This window comes from Enhydra lutris, unplaced genomic scaffold (assembly GCF_002288905.1).
Source record: "Enhydra lutris kenyoni isolate GAN:26980312 unplaced genomic scaffold, ASM228890v2 scaffoldscaffold17, whole genome shotgun sequence".
In the NCBI taxonomy this organism is placed as follows: Eukaryota; Metazoa; Chordata; class Mammalia; order Carnivora; family Mustelidae; genus Enhydra; species Enhydra lutris.
The window spans coordinates 30996223-31022134 of NW_019154101.1; the positions used below are offsets into that span (position 1 = coordinate 30996223).

The 25912-nt window shown below is 39.2% G+C and overlaps 1 protein-coding gene across 1 annotated transcript; it reads right to left on the reverse strand.

Annotated features, from left to right (window-relative positions):
• Window positions 1–4058: 4058 nt before the first annotated feature.
• Window positions 4059–25912, reverse strand: LOC111147686 (interferon gamma receptor 1). Its single transcript, XM_022503910.1, has 7 exons — window positions 25769–25912; window positions 15096–15210; window positions 13806–13969; window positions 12108–12277; window positions 9801–9990; window positions 6848–6972; window positions 4059–5158 (listed from the first exon to the last, which is right to left on the reverse strand). The coding sequence occupies exons 1-7, from the start codon at window positions 25851–25853 to the stop codon at window positions 4583–4585; spliced, it is 1425 nt and encodes a 474-aa protein (XP_022359618.1). The 5' UTR covers window positions 25854–25912; the 3' UTR covers window positions 4059–4582.

Genomic DNA, 25912 nt, shown 5'->3' on the forward strand with positions numbered 1-25912 from the left:
TCCCCAACTCTAAAATCTCTTTACCACCAAGCTTGCAACAACCACTAGCAGGCAGCTGAGATTTACTGGAAAAAGCATGGGAGACAGAATCTTTTACCTCACCAGTCACTGGGTGTGTCACTAACCGTGCTGTCATGCTTTCTCATTTTAAATGGGGACAGCAATTCCTCCTCACAAGGTGCTGTAAAATGAAATGAGGTGGGGTATTTTTACAAGCAGTTCAATAATTACACATTTGTTCTTTGTTCATTCATTCATTCCTCCCTTCATTCTTGATTAGCAGTTCTAGTTTAAAGTTGGCAAAGTCCAATTCCAGAATCTAGATAGAGAAGGAGAAATGTAGAGCAAGTATCTCACCTCATAAATGAAGCTAACTAATCACCCTATAAAAGTGGAATTCGTGATCTAAGACATCCTTTCATACGCTTCTCAGGTATAAATACCAGTATCTTAATGGGACACAGCCAGTAATCTTAGACACTTTAACTTGGCATGAAATGATGCAATGAGTGTTGGCTAACCAGTAATAATTTAGGAGAAAAATTAATTTAAGAAGCAGAACTGTGGGGGCACCTGGGTGGCTCAGTGGGTTGAGCCGCTGCCTTCGGCTCAGGTCATGATCTCAGGGTCCTGGAATCGAGTCCCGCGTCGGGCTCTCTGCTCGGCAGGGAGCCTGCTTCCCTTCCTCTCCCTCTGCCTGCCTCTCTGCCTACTTGTGATCTCTCTCTGTCAAATAAATAAATAAAATCTTATTAAAAAAAAAAAAAAAAGCAGAACTGTGTCAGGAAGAAGATCCCTTTATGGGTTAACCTAAGTGGAATATTACTCTTGGAGCCAAAAGGTGGAATTTAATTCAACTCTCACGAGGCTAAGTAATTTACTCACATTCAGCAGCAGCTTTTGACCTAAAATTTAGTAGGTATATTGCCCTAGGGAAATAGACCCTACCAATTCATCAAAGTTTGAAGACAAGGGAATAAAATACAAAGTACAATATTAGCAGCAAGGCAATATATCCTTGTTTATAGATGAGATAGTTGCATACTGGCACAGCCAATCAACTGAAAACTCAAAAGAAAGAAATTTAGATGTTGGCTATATAAAAAATAATCTGTAACAATAGCTTCTTGTTTTTGCTTTTTACAAACAGCCATTTAGAAACCTTAACGTCAAATATCAAGTAATAAACTTGGTAAGAAATGCCCTCCCTCTACCACTCTCATGAGGGATATAAGACTTGAAAACAGAAATATTCCCCATTCTTGTAGAACATTCAACTTCGTAAAATGTAAGATATTCCTAAACGTTGTACAGGGCCAATGCAATGCCAATACAACTCTCAAAAAAAAAAAAGCCTTCAAAACTTGGGGGGAAACTTGGTGAACATTCTTATAGTTCACCTCGAAGAACAATTGTTGAGGAGAAATATGACCAACAAGCAATAACCTAAAGTACTAAGGAGGGTCTCGGAAGTTAAAATATTCCAGTATAAAGCTCTAACAATTAAGAGTGGACACAGGGCCACCTGGCTGGTTGGCTGACAGTGTGCAACTGTTGATCTCAGGATTCTAAGTTCGAGCCCCCTGCTGGGTGTAGAGATTTCTTAAAAATAAAATCTTTAAAAAAAGAAAGGAATTAAAAAAGAAAGATAGATAAATAAATAATAGGCTGTAAATATAAGAAAAAAACAATGGAATTGCAGAAGTACTGAGAATTTGGCACGATACATGTGATTTTTGAAATCAGCAAAGAATTTAGATGAGTTATTTGTACTAGGGCAGCTAATTTGTCATGGTAAATATGAGTTGAATTGTATCCTCCAAGAAGATATAAAGTCTTCACCCCTGGTACCTAAGAATGTGATCTTATTTGGAAATAGTGTCTTTGCAGATCTAATTAAATTACGATGAGGTCATATTGAATTAGAGTGAGCTCCAATCCAAAGACCAGTGTCTTTATGGAGACAAAAGATTTGGACACAGAGACACACAGGAGAGAACACCATGTTACAAGAATCTGAGGCTGGAATGACACAGCTAAAATTCAAGGAAAGCTGAGAGTTGCCAGTTACCACCGGAGGCCAGGAATAGGCGAAGAAGGATCCGTCTAGAGCTTTCCAATATAATGTGGCCCTGCCTCAGAATGGTGAGGGTATTTATTTCCATTGTTTTAAGCCATCCGAGTTTGTGCTATTTTATGGCAGCTCTAGAAACCAAAATAATAAAGCTGGATTCCTACTTTCCCACTTGCACAAAAAGAAAAAATCTACAGGGATAGAAGAATTCAGTATAGAAATGAAATAAACAATGATCCCCAAATAACATAAGAAAATGTGGGTAGAAGTTTGTATTTTCTAGGGAGTTTCTTTAAAATGGAAGGGAAAGATGAATAAATTGGACTTTATAAACATTTTAAACACATGCAGGGTAAAAGATAAGAAATTATAAATGTGTAACTCACAGCAGACAAAGGATACAGTCAATAAAAAAAAATAAACAGCCCCCAAAGAAATGCACAAAGATAAAGATTAGGCAATCTCTTAAGTCTAAATACCTAACACATAAAACATGCTCAACTTTACTAATTATTAAAGAAATGCAAACAGAAGTATTAAAATGGCTACCTATACAGCTGGGAGAAATTTAAACGACTTTATCCTAATTAGCTAGGGCACGAAAACCATGTACACATGTGGCTGTAATGTCTATTATTAGCACAATCCTTCTGGAAAGCAGTAACTTGTCTATTTCAATTTCTCTCATATTTTTGCTTTTTCCTTTTCTAACTTGTACGCTTTTGTCTTAAAGAATTATTTTTTTATAATTTTGATACAATAAATTCTGAAAAGGATATATATTTTTACGGAATATATGTACTCATATATTAGTTAAAAAAGCTGTAAAGACACTGTTCCCCAAGTAAGTGATTATACTAGTTTTACCAAAATCTCACTAGTATTTACTACAACATTTTTTCCCCACTAATAGAATAACATAGCACATCATTTTAATCTGTACTTTTAAGTGAAGGGAAATGTTTCTCCCTGGTTAACTTACTCACAGAAGTCATGTTTTAAAAAAAAAATTTTGGTCAATTAATTCATTTGAATCTTGAAATTACTATCCTCTTTGTAATTCCCAAGAATTCCTTATGTAATATACAAATTAACTCTTGGCTTGCCTCTCTTCGGGGAACTCTCTCTTCACATATGCTTCTCTACCTACTCCAACGGCTTTGATAACTGTCCTTATGCTAGAGGACCCCTCAATCCTCATGCTCTCCAGAAAAATCTGCTTTTTCCCCCTTCCCAAACAGCCTGGAACAGTGTTTTATACAGGGCTAAGTATTAAAATACAGACATAAAAGGACCATTTTTAAACATTACATTATTTTTAGGATAGTTTTAAAGATTAGATATGAATAATTAGAAAATAATTCTATAGTCTTAATGCATGGAAGCGAACAAATGGATAAAAAAATACTAGGTTAACTGCCTGAGTGCTTGAATAAATGAGTACAAAATGAATTTTAAAAATACTTTATTTGGGGCGCCTGGGTGGCTCAGTGGTTTAATCCGCTGCCTTCGGCTCAGGTCATGATCTCAGGGTCCTGGGATCGAGTCCCACATCGGGCTCTCTGCTCAGCAGGGAGCCTGCTTCCCTCCCTCTCTCTGCCTGCCTCTCTGTCTACTTGTGATCTCTCTCTGTCAAATAGATAAATAAAATCTTTAAAAAAAAAAAATAAAAATACTTTATTTATAAGTCTCCAAATGCAATGTTCCATAAAAATCATACGTTTCAAAAAAAACAAACAAACAAAACATGTTTCTATTTACATATTCTTTATTAAGTGTATTGATCTGAATTAGAATTTAAATTCAATTTGGGGAAGCTTTCAGGATTTCTTCTGAAAGTGAGCATTTAAAAATACTATATATAAAAAAAATACTATATACATAGGGGCACCTGGATGGCTCAGTCCGTTAAGCATCTGACTCTTGACTTCAGCTCAGGTTATGGCTTCAGGGTCATGGGATCAAGCCCCGCATCAGATTCTGTGCTGGGTGTGGACCCTGCCTAAGATTCTCCTGCTCTCCCTCTACCTCTCATCACCCCTTACTCTTGCTCTCATGCTCTATTTAAAAAAATATATATATTTATATATATACACACACACATACACTATATACATAGACTTCCAAAAACAAATATGCTGAGGTACAGAAAAGAAAAAAAATCTATTCTAGATCTTGGAAGTGATTGGAAAGGACCCTAGGCTATCTCACCTACTATCATAGGAAGCAGAGTTCTTAGAGTTTTCACTAACAGCCCACCTAGATGGAAAATTCCAACTGCGACAATGTTTTGTTTTGTTTTTGTTTTTGTTTTTCCAAAGCCTCTGCAGTTTTCAGACCAAATATACCAGTGCCAAAGAGGCTCTTGGCGCTTTATGTAAACCCAGATACTCTTCTTTGGTTAATATTGACAAAGATACAATTTCTGAAAGGTGATCTTTCAGGAAATCAAAGCGGAAAATCTGTATGGGAAAAGCCGATCCTTCAGAGTTGGCACGTCTTCGTTGATTAGGAAAACTCTTTGGAATCTGCCGTCGGTCTATAACCAATCAAGGACTCCTTACCACCTTCATCCACAAGCAGATCCACTAACACATGCGGCTTATCGTAACCAAAGGAGGTGGTAGTGTTTCTCAGCACTACAGACTCCGGTCCTTCAGTCTTTATTTCAGTTTTATTATTTGGGGGAAATTCTGAGTCAGATAAGAAGCTGTCAGATTCCACAACGCCACTATCGGAACCATTTCTGGAGTGATAGGAGTTTAAGGCGACGACACAGGGTTCAGACTGGTTACTATTTGAATGGACAGAACTCTCTCCCATTCTTGGGGTCAGAGGGCTACCAGGAGCTGTGTCAGGATTATTTTCTTCAGCAGTGACCACTTCGATTTCACTGGAAACATCTTCTCGGTGTTCTGTTTTTCCTAGGCTGTCTTCAGTGGGCATACTTAAAATTGTGGCTGGAGACAACTGGTCTTCCCAGACCATCTTCTCATTTTCTGGGACAATTGGCTGGTAGGTGATGGGTGATACACATTTTGGTTCAGACCTTGCCTCTGAAGAGGCATTTTTTACCACAGACAGCTAAGGGAAGAGAAACCAAAGATTAAAAATAGTAAATTATTAAACTTAAGTGCATATCCTTAAAAAGATACTGTCTAGAGGTAATTAATGGGCAATGAAATATACCACTAAATGGCAGATTTACGGTAACAATGTAATAGCATCTGGTGGTTGTCTTTTCTTGCTTTTTAATGAAAATATACTATATTAAGAGCAGGGTTTTTTTTTTTAGAATTTTTAAAAAGCCATCCATCATCTAACTATATGTGTTGCTTTTTCTCCATCACCTCCACATGTGTATGCACGTCACATTTGTAATGGGAGTACACCTACTTATATAATATTTCACCATTTGCCTTCATAATTATAATTTTTATTAGAATTTTCACTGCCTCATACAATTTTATACTGATGATCAAAGTAATTTCTCTAACAGTGCATATTGAAGTGTTTCTAATTTTTACTATTTCTAGAACATGTTGAAGTGAATATCTTTTCATTTAGGAATTTTTTTTAAAAGAATAAAGTCTTAAAAGTAGGATTACTAAGTCAAAGGCTGTTGCACTATTTATGGCACTACTACACATTATACCCATTACATGTTTACCTTCCCACCAGAGCTGAATTACTTTTACCAGTATACACCAATTTGACTACTACTGATACTACTGGATATTCAGGTTCATTTTTCCTTCTCTAGTGGGTATAAAACTACATACTGCAAGGTTGGTTTGTGCTTACCTACCTACTTATTCTTAATTAGTAAGGACAAATACTACAATTCATACATGAGTTACCTACTACCGATAGTTCTTATTCACTTTACATTAAGGTAGTGTTTTCAAAACAAATTGAAATGTGTCCTTTACATGATATAGATATTATTCCTGTCCTATTTGATTCAAATAATTACCATTCTGTTAGCTGGAGATGTTCTTTTCATCATACAAAGGCTTTTAGATGTTAGACATTAAAAGGTCAAGCTTCTGGGGTGCCTGGGTGACTCAGTCAGTTAAGCATCCAACTCTTGATTTTGATCAGGTCATGATTTTGGGGTCTTGGGACTAAGCCCAGCATCAGGCTCCACATTTAGTGGAGAATCTGCTTGAGGATTTCTCTCCCCCAGCCCCTGCTCATGCTATCTCCCTCTCAAATACATAAATAAATCTTTTTAAAAAACATCAAACTTCTGGTCTCACTTGTGGCCATCTTTCCTTCTACACTCCAACCATAATGGTGCTTCTGTATTTTAGGATTTTCAAAAACCACACTTTCTTGATGCTGGGGTTTAGCACACACTGTCCCTTAATACCTTGATAAATGTCTGTCCCTCAAGATGCTCCAGTATCACTGTCTCTGGAAGGGCCACAATGAAATCCCACCCTCCAATGGTGGGCAAAGTCCTCACTGGCACAGATGAAAACCTCTATGTTTGAACACCGTACACCCACTGAATACTGACCTTCTTCGCCCACTAAATTTTAAGCTCCTTAACAGACTTATCCAATTATGCTCTTGTTCTATGCATAAAAAGTACATGATGTGTAGTAAAAATTATGTGGGTTTGGATGTGTTGTAGATCAACCAATCTATGACAGGTGACATGCTGCTGAACGTCATTCTACTTTAAAAAAATTAAGAAAATTATCAAAAGAGTCCAAATAAATGCTTTAGTATATATAATTAAAGAAAAATATTAAAATATGTTACCAAGGACTTGGGTAACATGATGCTTTCCTTCTTACATGGATTCATCTTCTTAGTGTAACAATATACAAATACCAGAATAAGTACTAGAAAAAGCAGAATGGCAACAACTGGAACCCAAAAAGAATCTAAAAGAATGGAAAAAACAGCAAGTTAGAATTAAGACAGAATACTGCTATATCCATGAAATAGTTATAAAGTCTTACTGCTGTTCTTTAATAGATTTGCCCACTGGGTAATTAATACGGTCATAATCGCAAAGAACCCTTGCCACAGAAGTTGGGCAAGATGAAAAAAGCTTCAGTGCACTTGTCCTAGAAAACTAAAAGGGCTCTTCCCAGCTCTGCAATTTCCTACCTTCTGCACCTACACGACACGAAGTGGCTAACACAGACTTTCATAACAACTTCCTTAAAGCCTCCAACATAGGGTGTTACCCTAGTTACACTTTTCTCTCCATTAAAAAGCAGAAGAAAATTTAAAAAAATCCATTCCTTCAGAAATAAATTGACAATGTTTATAACTCTTAAAATCATTTAATCCCACTCCTCAGAATTTTGTTTCATTTTATATTTATTTCAAGACTGCAAATACTTGTAAAGGTCACCAGACATACACACAACACACACGGACAGGAAAGCTGCAGGAATTACGTGTGTGCCCTTAAACGCAAACCAGAGATTATAATTTAGAATAGGAAAGATGTGTTTCAGAGCACATACATCTATAATCACTACAGTGTGATTAATCACTATAGCTCTAATTCTGCTTTTTATTTTCAAAGCACAATCTTCAGTATTCTATTTTCACAGTCCTCTCTTCCAAATTATCATGGTGGTGTTTAGCCTCCTTACTGGCATTTCATTACCTTTCATTTCTATTCCAAAGTTACTTTTTTGGAATAGTCACTCTGGAAATGATGACTAAATGAGCGCGTGTGTAACAGCTCTTACAGGATGCAGAAAAACATGAAGTTACTGCGACAGTAAAGATACAATCACTGTGATGAGAAGCAGGGCGTGCGGGGGCAGGGAATGCTGCTCCCGAGCCTCAGGGCCGCCACCGCGTGGCCACAGAACCAGCCCAGTTTGTAATTCAGACTTGGAAGAAAAAAAAAAAAAATCTGGGGCATCTGCATTATTTCAAATTTTACGTATTAACTAGGATTTTATTTTTTCAAAATAACCTAATAGCGAGTTGGCCTAAAATGCATTGCATTACTTTAAGTCACAAACTATCTGAAACCCTCATGATAACGGCCTAAAAGTTATTAAGTTTTAGGCATTTGGTCTAATTCTTCAGCCTAGATTCCCATTCTTCCAGAAGATATTTGTAGGGAGGCCTGCGTGGCTCAGTCAACAAAGCATCTGCCTTCAGCTCCGGTCATGATCCCAGTGTCCTGGGACTGAGTCCCAGCCCTACTCAGCAGGGAGCCGGCTTGTCCCCCTGCTTGCACACTGGGATATAAATAAAATCTTAAAAAAAAAACCACAAACAAACATAACAAAAAAAAGAAGATATCTGTATCATAAAATTTTGGGAGGCATCTGGGGGGTCCAGTCGGTTAAGGATCCGACGCTCGGTTTTAGCTCAGGTCACGATCTCAGGGTTAGGAGATAGAGCCCTGCTTCAGGCTCCATGCTTAGCGTGGAGTCTGCTTGAGATTCTCTCTCCCTCTCTGCTGCCCCTCCCATTCATGCTCTCATCTCTCTCTCTCTCTAAAATAAATAAATCTTCAAAATAAACAAAAATAAAATATATTATAAAAACAGCCTAATTGGAAAATATACCTATACACAGAGTTATCAAAGCATGCTATCATAGAGAAAATCGTAAGTAATCTAGAAGCCCCAAATTGGGGAACATTAAATAGAATACAAATTCTACACAATGAAATAGTCTGCAGAGATTAAAAAACAATATTAATAAAGTATATGAGTTAAAATGGAAAAATATTTTAAAATATATACTTAAAGCATTACATAAAATTTTATATACTATATAATACGATCATGGCTATGTAGAAAAAGAGAACAGAATGAGAAAAAAAAAACCACCAAATTATAACGAAATATTTGGATGGCAAGACTACAGATAATTTTGGTTTCTTTTTTTCTTTTTTTTTTTTTAAAGATTTTATTTATTTATTTGACAGATAGAGATTACAAGTAGACAGAGAGGCAGGCAAAGAGAGAGAAGGAAGCAGGCTCCCTGCTGAGCAGAGAGCCCGATGTGGGGCTCAATCTCAGGACCCTGGGATCATGACCCGAGCTGAAGGCAGAGGCTTTAACCCACTGAACCACCCAGGTGCCCCAATTTTGTTTTCTTCTAGACTTTTATATTTTATAAATTATCTATAATGACATTTAAATTTCGTTAAGTGCCAAGAATAGGTCAAATTTTTGTTAAGGTGCCTGCCACTTGAAAATACCAGTTCTAAAGTTCTATCATATGTACGCACCCCCCAACACACACACAAAGAAAAGATAATGAAATAAAAGTATTTTTAAGTGTTATAAAAATGACCCATAACCTAACAACATTTATTTTCAGATACTAATTTCCAGTGTTTGTCCAGTTCACATCACACATGCCAATGAATATTTCTGCTATTCAGCACCCCAACAGAGAACATTCTAATGGATACATAACATCTTGCTATACTGAAATAAGTTGCTTTATATCACTATGTGTAATCCTGAAATGCAGACATCTATGCATGGAATTTTAGATATTATGTTTCTTTCTTCTCTGGGTCATCAACAGCTTTCCAAATTGGTTGTTTTAGATCTATTAATGCCTGAGAAATGAGCTTATTTTTGCTTCTGGAATTCTTTGAGAAATGCAATCACTGAATTATTTTTTAAAGAACAGAGATTTACTGAAACTGCCTCTTTTCAATTACTCTAGTTCTGTTATCCTTCCCTGTATTTAGGAAAAAACGGCAGAAACTTGCCTTCTATGTGGTTATCATCAGAAGTGGTAATACAAAGTTCATCAGACATCTCAGTTTTAACAGACCAATCTTTTGAGAACCCTTCTGCTGAAATACAGTAGTCCGAACTCAGAGAGGACACTGGGATAACGAGGTGGCACTGAGTCTCATTGCAATCATCTTCATTCTCTACTGACATCAGATACGGAATCTGTATGGGGAAAACAACAACAATGAAAATGTATGGCTTCTTTTATTCTGCAAAAACAAAACCAGACCCCAAGAAGCACCATTTTTATCCTGATCAAACACCTGAAGGAAACCTATTGGTCAAAGTTGAAAATGTCTGCAAACAGTGTTGATATCAAATAAGAAGTCAAGTTGTTATTTTAGCACAGCATTATGCTACATATTCATTAAAATGTGCTTTGTAGGGATTACAGATTTAAAAACTCAAATAGCAGGAATGTTCACTGTTAGTTGTTAAAGCAACCAGTAGTCATTAGTCTTGTTCTAATAGTGCTAGAAACTTAGCTGATGAGAGATAAAAGCACCCGTAGGAAGAATATGAAAGGGATTCTGCCAAGATCATGGCATCTCCTCGTAGTAGTACACTGAAGGGACAGAGGCAGTCTCTGACAGTCTGTCATTCGTCCAACCAGCCAAGGGATATGCATCCTCTGTGCCAGGGGGTGCCTGAACACGTGAAGGTAGAACAGGGGTGCCGGACCTCAAACAACGTCCCCCAGAGCAGAAAGAAATGTGAGCCAGGAGTCCTGCAAGGGGGCTATTACACGGAACTAGGAATGATCAAACCACAGGGGTGCAAAGAGTCTATGGTGTCAGAAGAGAATTCAAAGGGGAGATGAAATGCCTGCTCAATAGAAGAATGAGCAGAAATTTGCCCAGGTTGAGAAGGTGGAGAGGACATTCTGTGAAATAGCATGGTACCTGCAGGGAACAAAGAACCAAAAGCAGCTCACCACAGCACAAATAAAACTTAGGTTGGAAAAAAAGGAGAGAGGAAGCTGAAAGGACACAAGCGGCTAAATCACGACGGCCTGGTAGGCCATGCCATGGAAGGGAATTTAGATATGATTTTGTAGCTCTTAGGGATTTGCGAAAAGATTTTAAGGAGTGAAGGAAGGGTAGATATGTACCTGAGAAGGATGACTCTGCTAAGCATCCAGAGTGATGTTTTAAAATCTAAGTCAGATGTCGCTCTTCCTGCTAAAATCCTTCCAGAGACCTAACACCTTCATCAGCATAATGTCAAATCTCTCCAGTGCCCCAAGAGTTGTGGCCCTGATGACCTTTGACCTCATCTGTGCCTGCACTCTGCCTAGCATGCTTCTGTCAGATTCTCTGCCTAAAACACTCTCCCCATCTAGATCCATGAAGCTCACTTCCTAGCACCCTGCAGACCTGGCTCCAGTAACACCTTCCTTGCTCTGACCATACTACTGAAGATCACTACTGCCCAAACCCCACTGCCCATCCCCCACTCTCTGCTCTGTTTTTCTCCATCCCACGAAGCACTGGAGCAGGGTCTGTACTGCTCACTGCTGTCTGCTGGTCCCAGGGACACAAAGCGCACGCGCCTGACAAATACTATTTAATAAAGCAACGGCAGCGCTGCGGAGAAGGGATAGATTAGAGTCATTCCAATCCAAGTGTGGGTCTGTACATCAGCGCCAGAAGGCAAGTATATCCCCACAGCAGAACCACTAACTTTCTCTTTCAAAAACAAGGATTCCAATTATAGCTTCCTATTATTTTACATCACTACCCATGAGGAAGAAAATATTAAAATCATCTTCGTCTTACCAGTGGAGAAATAGGAATAAACAGATTTCAAATCCTAAAATAGGGCCATGCTGTTAAATGAGGCCAAGGCAAAGCTTAAATGTATTCACCTGCCCAGCATTAGTAATTAACTCCAACAGCAACTCCCCTCAACATTTATTTATTTATTTATTTTTTAAGATTTTATTTATTTATTTGACAGAGAGAAATCACAAGTAGGCAGAGAGGCAGGCAGAGAGAGAGGAGGAAGCAGGCTCCCTGCTGAGCAGAAAGCCCGATGTGGGGCTCGAACCCAGGACCTGGGATCATGACCCGAGCCGAAGGCAGCGGCTTAACCCACTGAGCCACCCAGGCGCCCCCCCCTCAACATTTATTTATGTGGTTTTTTCTTACCAAAACTGAAGACGCGTTAAGTCTTGCCTGAGTGTTCATAAGCATTTCACTTTAATTACACTATAGATAGAAACGACTTACGCTAGCAACAGAAAAACAGAAAAGAATAAAGGAAACAGAAACACCTACCTTACTCCCATTTATTCTTAAATACACAGTGTACGTAAACATGTGACAATGATTTTCATCATATATGGGTACTGGCTCTCTTTCACTTGTATTAACTAAAGGGTGAAATATGTCAATGATGATTTGGTTTTCCCTCTTTCTGATACCCACTGCAGGTGGTCCAATGTTCCCTGTGGCGGGGTGGGAGGGACACACAAAAAAGGAGAATCAGCAGCGCCCTGGAACTTTATAGTACGTTACACAAAACTGCCCAAATCAATCAGTTAACATACTCTTTCAGTTGTCCTAAGGCAGATCCATGTTTAAACCATTCCACAAATATCTAGAAGATATTCTAAATGTCCTTAATAAAGAAATATTAAATTAATCTCAAAGCAGGACGTATTTTTATCTAATAGAAGCTCTCCTTTAATAACTTAAATGCACTTCCAGTGCTAAAAGTCAACACTTAGGTCATGAATCCTGTTAAAAACCTTCACATAACAGAAGCTCTATTAAGTTTTTCTCCTTTTTCTGTGGGTCTGCTTATTAAAAAGAAAACCTATTCTCTAAAAAATGTTTCAGAAAAGGCATTTCAGTTACCTTTGAACACTCACTGAAACTCTCCGTATCACCAGTGCTTATGGATGGCTGGCATGAAGGCTCTTAATGAAAGTTTGCTAAATACACTGAATTTTTATGGTGAAAATCAAAACCAGATATTCATTCATTCAACAAATATTTATTATGAGTCACTCATGCTTGAGACTTTGTTGGTGAACTGTTTGCCTATTCTTCACGTTTTTACTGCCCACTACATGCCAGGCAGGTCTATTTTTATTTGCTAATTTACCCTCAGGGCTTGGTATACTTCCAAGCACACAGTATGCCCTTGATAAATCTGTATGGGGAAAATCTGACATACAGATGGTGCAGTTAACAAATGACAAAGGCATGGACTCGGGCATAAAACTATTTCAAGGGCAAGTAGAGGAAGGGCCTGGAGTAGGCAACTATCTGAAGAGCTGGAGAAGCCAGGCTATAGTGGAAGAAACCACATGTGGAGGCTGAACAAGGAAGGAAGTGGAAGTGGATGGCAGGGCACAAGGCCTAGAACACGAGGAAGGAGTCAAGGGACTAACTGCTTCTTCACCCGGGAGTGAGGCTGTGAGAACTACAAGGCAGGATTTCAGTCACAGAAGAACTGGCCATGATGATTTTGGAGCCTGAGGTGATAACTAAGATCAGGTATACTGTAGGAATGCGCTGCTGGCAGGAGAAAGGACTAAAAAATCACTGGGTTGAGGAGATTATAGAAATCTAAAATTTGTTAATGTATTAAGCTGAGGCCTTGGGGACCAGGCAGAGAGTGGAAGAGGGAGAGCTGTCCTCATTGCGCATAGCTCAGCAGCAAGTGATGGAGCTGGCAGGGGGAGCGGCGCAAGGGGAAGGCCGGCACAGAGTCCACCTAGGCAGCACCAATCCGTGCTTGTAGGGAGTGGAACTGTAATGTTTTAGAAGGGGCAAAAGTGATGGGCACCTCATAGCCCTACTTTGTGAGGCTCAGCGAAAGAATAAGACACAGAGTCCCTAAATTCCTCCAAAAGTTTCTTGGGCATTGTGATAATTTTTAGCAAGTGCTAATAAAAGCAAACATATACAGAAGATATGTGTAAGTATTTTCCAACTTAAAATTTCAAATTTAAAAGTTCTACTCACCTTGTTTACACAGAATAAATTCTTTTGACTCTACATAGGCTGATTCTTTTTGTCCAAGCCTAGCTTTAATTCTGGCCCAGAGAGAAAGTGATGGATCATTAATTACGGAAAAGATATTACAAAAGTGCTGAGAGGTATTGCAGGCATCAATCCATATTGCTTCCCTACAATGAAGAGGAATCAAGAAGCACAACGGTAACTTTTACTGTTAATGTATAAACTCGAATCATCTCTGTATTCTGCTTCACTTTTTTCATTTACAGCATGGGACTGGTAGAAAGAGCTGAACAATAGGCTGGAGAAGCCAGACAAAGTAGGAAGTCCTTACTCTGGTTAGAAGTACTAGAAATTCCTTTACAATAAAGAGGTTCAATTCAAAATACAACACTTGAACAAAGTACATTCCCCATACAATTTTTAAAAATCTGATCTTTAAATAACTCTAGATTCTATTAATATAGATAATCATTACTCGACTGCAGAATCTAACACACTGCAAAGACTCCTGACACTTGTCAGAAATATTTTGAAGATTTTATCTTTCTATTCAACAATACATTCACTATGGAAAGTAAGAGGACATCATCTTTTTTTTAAAGATTTTGTTTTGAGAGAGAGAGAGTCGGGGTAGGAACAGTGGAAAAAGGACAAGCAAACTCCATGCTGAGCGCAGAGCCCAACGTGTGGCTGGATCCCAGGACCCTGAGACCACGACCTGAGCCAAAATTAAGAGTCAGATACCCAATCAACTGAACCATCCAGGCGCCTGGCATCATTACTTTTAATACAGAATTGTAAGCTTTATTTGTCATTCCTTTAAAAAAAGAAAAAATCTCTAATTCCTGGGCCGCCTGGGTGGCTCAGTCAGTTCAGCATCTGACTCTTGATTTGGATGCAGGTCATGATCTCAGGGTCCTGGGATTGAGTCCCGTGTCGGGCTGCCTGCTCAGTGGGAAGTCGCCTGGTGAATTCTCTTTCTCTCCCCTTCCCTTGGTTACCACCCTACCCCCACCCGCTAGCATACACACGTGCACTCTCTCTCAAATAAACAGATCTTTAAAAGTCTTAAAAGTTAGTGAGACTCCCCTACTTCAATTATGACAGGAAGAAGAACTAAGAGGCAGGAAGTGCTCTGAAAATAATTAATTTGCCTCCTCAGCACTTCTGGAAATCTACAAGCAGTTTAAGAAGTCCTGCCACATGGGAAAGGAAAGCTAACTCCACAGAGTTATGGAAAGTAAAGAGACCTAGACAAAAACAGAATAAAAAAGATGAAAGAGTAGAACTTACCCATAGGTCTTTACCTGTACAGTAAAAACAGGGGTCTGTGGCATGGTTGGGTAGTCCCAATATAGGACAGTATTAAAATTATAGGCCTTAATGTTAATATTGGTTGGTACTGGCACTGTAAGAGATTCAAAAAGTAAAATGGACAATTGTAAGAAACCATCATTAACACTAGAAAACCTTATAAAGAGCTATGTTAGCCAAATATGTATTTTGAAGTAAAATTCAAAGGACAAATAATATAATTATTTAAATTGAGATTTATAAAAGTTAATTTTATTGGAAAATGCATAGCATTCTTATTCATTTTAAATTCCTGAGACAACACTGCAGTATGAGGGAAATACAAGTATAGTAGAGGCAATAAATCTCTTATTATGTTTTAGGAGTTTTTATAAATAAATGCACTGCCCATTATAATAATAATCCTCAATTCATTTAATAAGCAGAATTTCCTATATTTGATACCACAGATTGCCTTACAAGGCTAGAGGAGAACTGGCTACCCCAGGGATGGTCAATTTCATTCTAAAATACCCTATAAGCTCAAAATACCCTCATAGCCCTTTGCCTGGTATCATCACACACCTCAGCACCTTTTCTGTAACACAGGAATAGAAACCTAACTTGCCTCCAGGAGCCATCCACCTTGTCAGTTTCATTAACATTGTGCTTTCTGGGGTGTGCAGGGCTTTTTACAAAACATAGTCAATATTCTTACCTTTGCTCTTTTAAACCATTTCAGAAAACGTCTACTGAGATGTGAGTCACATGAGCGAATAGGCAGAAGTCACTTTAACATCTTGTAACTAGTTATTAAAAGTAGCCATTTATTCCCCTGCTCTGGGTAAAAGGTTGTTGTCCACCATCCCTTGGAAAACAATCACACACATACATCTCCCTTTCTCCTTCTCTCTTTTTCTCCCTCCTGTCCTCCCTTCCTTCCCTTCTTTATCAATGAACACGAAGATAAAGAGTTGGCAATATGACCTCAATTTTAAGATGATTCAATCCTACCTGAAAACCATTACACACATAATTTACAATTACAGTTAAGATAAATGAATGAATGGCAATGCAGTCAGGTACAATGGCTTCCAAACATATCATCAGCCTCAAAAACTCCGAGAGAGCCAAAAGTTTATTTATCTATTTTTTTAAAGTTCCCCAGCACAGGACGCCTGGGTGGCTTAGCTGGTTAGGCTTCTGGCTCTTGATTTCAGCTCAGGTCATGATCTTAGGGTCCTGGGATAGAGCCCAGCATTGGACTTCTGCGCTCGGTGGGGAGTCTGCTTGAGATTCTTTCTCTCCCTCTCAAATAAATGAATATTTTAAAAAATATATAAGTAAAAAATAAAAATCAAAGTTCCCCAGCTGATAATCATGATTACTTGGGGGTTATATAAACTGGAACTCTAATAAGAAAAATATTCCCTGGGTTGGACATTAAAAAATGTGGGTTCTTTCCTGGTTATACAACTAGTCACTTCAGATTTCCTAATTTGACACATGAGGTGTTAATTTCATATACCTAAGGTATTTGCTTACTGTTGAAGGAAACACCTACTATATTTTTTTCCCAAAGCAAAAATTCCAATTTTCAAACCCAAACTGGTACATCCTTTTAATTTATAATTATTTTATAGTTGTATTATCTTTTTAAGGCAGAACACAGATCCAGAATTACTTAGGTAAAAAATAGGGACTTGGGGACAATTATTCTTTTTCCTCCCCTTTCTAGTTACTTTTCTCCTTTGTATCCTTTGTATCTCCTTTATCTCCTTTGTATCAGTGGTTTTCAACAGGAGGTGATTTGTGCCTCAGAGGGGACATGTGGCACTGTCTGGAGACATTCTTGGTTCCCACAACCGGCTGGTAGTGGTAGGGTGCTGCTGGCATCTCAGAAGAGAAGCAAAGGTTGCTAAGTATCCATAAATGTCCAGGATAGCTCTCCACATTTTGGCAGTCCAAAGTGCCAATAGCACTAAAGCTGAGGAACCCTGCTTCATACGTTCATAACTTTAGGAATGTTTTATTATTATTTAGGAGGAAAAACTAACTTAAAAACAGAATTTTTTTGATAAGCCAATATATTTCATGGCTTCCCCACAATGAATAGCTTTGGTTACTGCCCAACTATCTAACTTCTATAACCACCTACCAAAGAAATGTGATGATTCGTGCCAAAAGGTTGAGATTATGAAGCTGGGAGGATGTCTCACAGATTCAAACACTACACGCATATAATACTCTTTTTCTGCAGCCAGTGTTCAGACACCTACAAGTTTTCTATTTATTCTTTCTGAAATAGCTATTGGTACCTAGCATCTTTGGTTCTCTAAGCAATTTCCTTCCAGGTGAGCCAAAAAGCACTGGTCTGGGAAGATTTAGCCCTAATTCTTTTCTTTTGGTTTTGGTAGAGCTCCCATGACCTTACTTAGTAAGGTATATTGGGGCCTCCTTTTTCTAGGTTTCTTTAGGTATGGTTTTGTATGGTTGCACTTCAAATTCATAAAATGACCTAGTCTCAAAGAGTTTATACCTGTGAGGAAGAAATACAAGCCTCCCCCACCCCCCCGCCATTTCCCTAGCTTCAAGTCAACATTAATATCAAATAACATTCACACAGGGGCACCTGTGGCTCAGTCAGTAAAGTGTCTGCCTTTGGCTCAGGTCATGATACCAAAGTCCTGGGATCGAGCCCCATGGCCCCCCTGCCCCACCCCCTGCCCACATCTGCTTGTGCATGCATGTTTCTCTCTCAAATAAATAAACCTTTATTAAAAAAATAGTAATAGTCACAGATAAACATTATTTTCTACCAGGTAAGAGAGGAAACCAATGCTAAGAAAACTCACAATGAATGTGAACTTCTCTCAAAAGTCATCTCTTAACTTCAGCATCTTTTGCCTCTCTGGAGGGTGATTATTTTCAAACCTCCTGGTCCTGGTTCCTTTTTGTTAAACAGTCCTTCTCTTGGTTACTCTTTCTAGCTCAGGTCATGATCCCAGGGATCAAGCCCTTAGTTGGGATCCCTGCTCAGTGGAGAGACTGTCTCCTCCTCTCTCTACCTGCTATTCCTCCTGCTTGTGTGCGCTAATAAATCAATCTAAAAAAAAAAAAAAAAAGGCAAGAAGAAACCACATGGTACCTTCAACACTGAATGGCAACCTCCCTGGCTAGGTAGCTAAGCTCACCAGGCATGATCTGTCCGACTCTTCCTGTTACCAAATGCAACAGTGTTGCTAAACTTTCTGCCTCTAGTAACCAGGACCTGCCTTCCTCGTTTCCAATAATGAGGAGTTCTTCAGTCTTTTAAGTCTCTTAAAAAAAAAAAAAAAAAAAAATCATTCCCAACAGGAGTGATGTTTTTACTGTATAGACTCAGGCTGAGATTCCTATATTTGAGGAAAAGGTATATAGAATATTAAGTAAAGTGCATTTATATTTAAGAAGAGATTACTAAATCATGGTTCTAAAACCACAAAGTAGGCTTGCACATTAGATTTGTTTCTAATGTGAATCAAATGATGTTCCCCCTAGTTTAAGTTAAAACTTGACCTGGTTAGACTAGAACTAGGGTTTAAATCACAGCTTTCAAAGTAATCAGAACAGGTCGTGGGAGGAGAAGGTCTCAGTGGATACTTACAGACTTTACCATTCTATTAAAGGAGAAACTTTGAATATATACACCAAAGGATGTAACCTGTGGTTTTAATGTTACCAGAAGAGAAACCATGTGGTTATTACACATCTGCCTTTGTCATTATTTGCCAAACTCGCAGGATAGATAAATTTTCTACTGTTTTAGAATTTTGTGACCTAAAGTTTAATTTGTTTTGTATTCAAATTAAAATAATTAAGGCTTACAGCAAACTTCTATTCAAAATAAATTTACCTTATATCAATAAAAATATATGTAGAAATAGCAAGAAAGGATTAGCTGTGGAGTTCAAGGAAAGATCCTACTAGAGTATCTCATCAAATAAAATAATCTTACAGATTTCTCCATCTCTTGAAAATGATACAGATAGTTTTCTGTAACTCACATTGTTTCAGCAATGAGTTCCGTTATTTGGTGCATGCTACCTAAAATAAACATTCACTGTTTTCAAATCTGCTTCTCAGAATGTTTCTAGAACACAGCTGAGGTTTAACAAAACCAAACACAGTAAGGAACAATCAGTTTTTTGTAACACTCTACAATGCAGGCGGAGAAAAAGGAGAGTTCTGGTTACAACCGTTTCCTCTTGATAAACTGGGAGAGACAGGATGTGAAAAAAAAAAGAGCAAGGAAGAGGACAAAAAGACTGATGAAGATCAGTATGTGAGATGAGGAAGCAGTGCCACAAGGCAGGGCAAGGGCGATGTCGCAAAAGACCAGAAAACCTCAGCCAGAAAGAACAGCTCTGCTGTTAACTGCTGGGGAAGCAAGCAACCATGGACATCTCCAGATTTCCTCAGCACGGATGATGACGAGAGCATGCGCTGCCGCATGTCCTCCAGCCCATAACTACCAAAGGCACCTGTGCCTCTACTGGAAAAGGGACTGCCACAGAACTCTTCCCTCCATTTTAATAAAATCACGTACAAAGACTGGATACATCTACTGCGGAGCAGAGCTCTGGGGTCTGGAGACACCATGCGACAATCCGCTTACCCACTTCTCTACGGGAAGGACAAGGTGAGAGGCATAAAGATGTTAACAATAAAGGGGCCAGCAACTGAACTGTTTTGGAGGGCTCTAAGCCATCTGACACTACAGCTCAAAAACAAATGCTCCAAATTAAAGCATCCAGACCCTTTTGGGAATGAACAACTCCGAGAAAAGCTCTACCACCTTTCCCCTAGTGAAAGATGCAGGCAGGGCCATGGCTGTTTTTACAAAGGTTTCTTCTTCCATTGCAAACTGAGAAATGGCATGAGAAGTTCAGGGAAGAAAAGGGGGAAATACCAAACCAAGACTCCTGCAATTTCTTTTTCCAAATATATTTACGATCACAATCCACACCTCCTGAATGGTTTTACAGGATTGATAAAATGGCTATTTTTCTTAACGTCTTCTAAATTTTTCTCTTAGCAAGCTGCAGTTCTTTTTTTCTTAACGCAGTGTTATTTTTCTTAATGCTTTCTAATTTTTTCTCTCAGCAAGCTACAGTGTCTTCTAGATTTAAGATGAATAAAGACATTTTGAGAATTATTGCACATATCTCAAATGTTCATGAAAGTTTTTTCACTGAAACACTTCAATATTTTGGGGCTTTAAATCATCCATCACATTTTGTGAGATGATACAAAAAGTCTACTTTTACTTCTATTATTTTCTTACATCTTTACAAGAGATTCAGAGCTAAGGATTCAAATAATAATATTACTATCATAAATAATAAAGTAATAAAATTATTACTCTCCATAAAATAGTTCCTTAGCTGGGTCAAAACTGTCAATATGTCTGCTGTCTTCAGAATCTATTTGGATTTTATCACTCACTCTCTCTCCTAAGTTGTGGAGCCCAGAATACAAGATACATGAATGAAGTATTTTCCTTCCTCTTTTTTAAAAAGAGATGGACATATCAAATACTGTCTTATGTGGAATTTGTAACTAACTAAAAGCCCCCCAGATCTTTTACTCAAACCACCACCAAGTTAGAGCTTATCCAATAAACATCTGCTTAACCACTTTCTGACCTAAAATGTATGATTTTTATATGTGCTCCCATTAATTCATTTTATCTAGATGGGTGTGCTTGGCATGCCAATAAACTCTAATTGGACCAGACCCACCTAGTCCCCAAGAAAAGTCATTTCTCAAGACTAATTCCCATTTGGACTAAGTCACTGCAAGTTGAGATATGGTTGAGAAATAGGAACTGAAAAACTAGAGTCTTTTTTAGTCTATGAAGAACAGGGAAAAGGTAGAACAAATTAGTTACTGAACCTATTTTAAAATTTCTCATACTGATTTGCATGAGCTTTTTTTTTTTTAAAGGCAACACAATCTCTTCTATACAACTAAAACAATTTAATATTTTAAAATGTATTTGTTAAAATAAGTAACAGTGAATATTATTGAATGGTAATCATTAATGTGTAAACATTTACTACAAGACAAGCAATATGGTCCACATTGTTACGCACTGTCTCAGTGAACCAACAAAAACCATTCTACGAGGGAGGTGGTATCATTATACATATCTTTACCAATGAAAGAACAAAGCCTTAGAGAAGCTATTTAAAAACGTGGCAATCTAAAAAGTTTTATTGGTTTTTGTTAACCGATACAAAAACCAACACAAAAAATGATACTTAGACATCATTTTCGTGATAGTTTAACAAATTAGAAAATGACCTCCACATATTAATAGGAATTGGAAATTATTATTTTTGGATGACTTCACAAGCATCTAATTCAAGTAGTTTTGCCTGATTTATTATACTATCACAATTATACGATGACCACTGCAAAAATCTGAACAATGCATTAAAGGAAATCAGTTCTTTGGAATGGACATGACTGAAGTGGGTATCAACATTCTGATTACTATGCCTTTGGATAATCTAAAATAAAGAGACTCCCTCAGTAAGAAACTTACAAATAAACTGATTCCCTCCTATCAGGAATTCATTTAATTCTGGTTCAATTCTCATTCTGATTCTCTGTCCCGTTACAATGGAACCATTCATTATTCATCCAGTCCATGCAACAACTGCACTACTGCTGCACGCTGCCAGATTTTATGCACTCTTCACAAGGGTTAGATTTCTCTTTCTTGGGTTTTCCTCCATGTAGAACTAAAATGAGGACCTCCCAAAGTCCATATGAATTATGGATCAGAATCAAATGGAAAAAAGAATAAAATGAAGAAGAAAATTATGATTAATAACCTGTTAAATAAATATAATTAAAATGCACTGTCTTAAGTATGTTGAATCTCTAAATATAGAATCCAAATAAAATAATGAAAAGTTTAAGAACACCCAGAACATTTCCTTAAAGTCAGAAAAGAGACTTTCTCCACTTTATCAGTGGAGAAGGCAACTTAAGAGCCCCACGTGTATGTGTGAAAGTACAGTGTGCTCTTGGGTACTACTAACACCCAGAGTGGAAGAGCAAACAGCAGAAGGCAGACACTGCTTCACTTAAAAATACATATACTACTTTTTACAAATATATATACTACTTTTATACACTTTTATATATATACTATTTTTATAAAAATATATATATACTACTTTTAAAAATATTTATACTACTTTTGTAATAGCAGTATAAAAGTAGTGTATATATATATATACTACTTTTCATCCAGGTAAAATTGGATGAAAAGCGAAATACCTGATTATTAGACACATGAGTTTATTTTCCCTATCTATTCACTAATAAATACTAACAAAAGCCTATCACTGTAGCACAATACATTCCCAACCACCTGGATTCTGCAGAGACTATGTTCTCCTGCCTGCTTCCCTGTTCCTACCAGGTTCCCTCATATAAGATGAACTATCAAGCATATGTGAAACCCAATGCGGTGAGAGTGAACACATTGAGTGCCTTTTAAATGTCACGCACTAGCGAGACAAGGAAGCTAGCAAAGAGCCAGGCGTAGGTTGTCCTTGAGGGTTTTCAAACTAACTTTATATTTCAAACTAACTTTAAAAGCATAGGAAACACAACACAAACTAGAGAAATACACTGAAAAGCCTGGACAAATGTACTGAAAATAGAAGGCAGGGTGGGGGGAGAGTGTCCCACTGGCACTTCTGTTTACAAAATGCCGGGAGTACAAGAGGCCATAGTACATGTTCCCAGGAGAGCAGACAGACAATACTCCCAGAGCTGGCTTCAAGTATGTGCACACTGTGTAATCACAAGGGGCCCGACATTGTTCCAGGTGCTGGGAATACAAAAATGGAAGGTACTGTTTCTGCTTTCAAGGATCATGATTATGTAGCTAACAGTTACTAAGTGCTAGGCACCACTGTTAACTTATCACATCTCGTTTTCACAACTGGTATCTCCATTAATGGATGAGAAATCGAGGCACAAGGATGCCTACCCAGTTTGTAGAGAGGTCAGTGCTACTCAGTAGGGAGCCTGAGAGTTGGGCTCCAGAATCCAAGTTCTTAACCACTCTGCAGACTGACATTACCTAAAGCCAGGTTAGTCATCTACAAGGGCAATTACGGTACAAGGGCAACTGTGATAAGAGCCTGGACTTTTTGCACAGGTAGGGGTACCTGGCTTAGGAGGACCCTGCCTGCACTTAGAAGGGCATGGCACATGGTTTAATGCTCTACCTAAACCAGGAACCCGAGTCATCCTCTTCTCACATCCAATCACTAACTCCTGCTGACTCTGCCTTTTTTTTTTTTTTTTTAAGATTATTTATTTATTTATTTGACAGAGATCACAAGCAGGCAGAGAGGCAGGCAGAAAGAGAAAGAGGAGGAAGCAGGCTCACCGCTGAGTAGAGAGCCCGATGCAGGGCTCGAGCCCAGGACCCTGAGATCATGACCTGAGCCGAAGGGAGAGGCTTTAACCCACTGAGCCACCCAGGCGCTCCTGCCTCTGCTTTTAAAGGTTCTTCAAACGGTCCTCTCTTCTGCATTTAAACTGCCATTTCCATCGACTCATCCCAACTTAAGCAGGGGCCTAACTGGCCTCCTTCCTTCGAGTCTATCCCCAAAAGTACTGTGTAAAATGAACGGGCTTTCTAAATGGCCTAACTGATCCTGCATAAAATCATTTCTTCTTCAAATAATCCATGACCGCCCACCAACTAGAGCAAGGTATAGTGAGCATATTTATTTTACTGGCCTAGCACCTGTACTTCCTTCAGGAATATTTCTCTTCTGGAAACTCCCCTACTGCCACCCCTGCAACATGGTCCTTCCCCTGCAAGCTGGAGCCTGACCCAAGCGAGCAATCAGAGCCTTCTCCTGGGATTTCGTTAAGATGGCAGAAGCTGCAAGATGCAAAGCCCAAAAGCTGTCCACATCCATGATTCCTGCCAAGTAGGAAGAGCTGTCCACACCCAGAGTCAGTAATAAGAAATAGTCTTTTCACTTCTGAGTTACTGGTTCAGCTTTCTCAGGCCCAGGGGGCATCTCTACTCTAACTCTTGCCTGGATTCTCTAAGCTAATAAATCCCCCAATTTGCCTAAACTAGCCAATGCTATGTTGCTCTCCTTTGTTGTCTGTTACACATGACAAGCACTTCATTTACTGGGTTCCTAGCTCTCTACGTATCTTATCTCCCCTTATAGCCTCACACATATATTCTACAATGAAACCCTTAGTATTCCATTAATTCAACGTGCTGTTTCACACCTCTCCCTCTGTACACACAAGTCTGTACCTCCAGCTCCAACTCTGGGGTTATCATCTTTCTCTGTGAAGTCCTTCCTGATTCCCCGGTCATACCCAGGTACCCCCTATTTTGCTTTTCCAGTAGCCTGTGCAAAAGTCCAGGCTCTTATCACAATGTACTGTAACTGCCCTTGTAGATGACTAACTTGCTCTAGGTAATGGCAGTCTACAGAGTGGTTAAGAACTTGGACTCTGGAACCCAAATGCCAGGCTTCCTACTGAGTAGCTGTGACTTCTCTACAAACTGGGCAGACCTCCTTGTGCCTCGATTTCTCATCCATAAATGGAGATACCGATTAGCACCTACTTTATATGGCTGTTGTGAAAATGAGACGTGATAAGGTAACAGCAGTGCCTAGCCCTTAGTAACTATTGGCAATAGAATCATGATCCTTGAAAACAGAAACTGAGTAACTCCCATTTTTGTATACCCAACATCTGAAACAATGTCCGTCCCAAGGAATGACTAATTATTTGTTTGCCTGCCTCTTAATAAGCAAGCCAAAGGACAGGTGGATATGAATGCAGCACCCCTAACTGGAGCTCACAAAGGCATAATAGAGAGTTTCGGACCCAGATTTTGCCAAGGGTGCAGAAGGCGGGGCCTCTGGCAACTGCTTACTGTGGATACTGAGCAGACACTCAAGACTGTGGGGTTTCCTATGATTTAGGTTTAACGCTCTTGCAGAAGAGATTCACTGATTTCACTGGAGCTCCTAATCACCAGGGCAACCGAACTTTGTAAAACATACTCCCTGCATTTATTTCCGGGGAAATCTCAGTGAGCAGGCAGAAATAACACGCTCCGAGGAACTAAGCTAAGAGATGCACAGCCTGACAAATCTGCTCCCGAATGCACGCACCGCACGGCGGCCAGACTTACACGTAAGATGACCAACCACTGCCACTTAAGGATTCTCATAATGGGGGAAGAACAACTTATCTCGTAAGGATTTGGGGTTTACTCTAAGAACATTTAAGTCACGACGGCTATCCACACTGTCCAAATCCTGACCGAGAAACTCAATTAAAAATGAATTGAAAGAACTGGAAGACCAAGAGGCTGTTTTGTTTCGGCAACAACGGGAGAGGCGAGAGAAAGGGAACCGAAGTCCGCTGACCGCCGGCGCCCGGAATGGCCTGCCCGGCGGCCGCCCAAGCAGACGTCCCGGGGCGTCCGGGAACCCCGCGCGAGGTCCCCGGCCAAAGCGGACGCGACCCCGCAGGGCCGTGCTTCCAGACCCGGGCGACTCCCTCCCTCGTCCTATCCCCACCCGGCCGCCGCCCCGCCGCGAGCGACGTACCCGAAGGCAGTTCCAGATCCGCGGGGCTCATCTCACCCCAGCTCTCGGCCTGCAAGACGAGGAGGAGCAGAAGTTGCAGAGCCATGCTGCTAGGCGGTGACTCGGGGATTAGCAGCGAGAGAATGCGGCGTCCAGCCTACAGCC

Excerpts from the sequence above, each read along its gene's own strand:
- LOC111147686 (XM_022503910.1), bottom strand. The coding sequence starts at position 25,853 with ATGGCTCTGCAACTTCTGCTCCTCCTCGTCTTGCAGGCCGAGAGCTGG. Across the intron at positions 15,211-25,768 it reads GGATCTGGAACTGCCTTCGG|TGCCAGTACCAACCAATATT; the intron begins GTACGTCGCTCG and ends AATCTCTTACAG. Across the intron at positions 13,970-15,095 it reads GTACAGGTAAAGACCTATGG|GGAAGCAATATGGATTGATG; the intron begins GTAAGTTCTACT and ends TCTTCATTGTAG.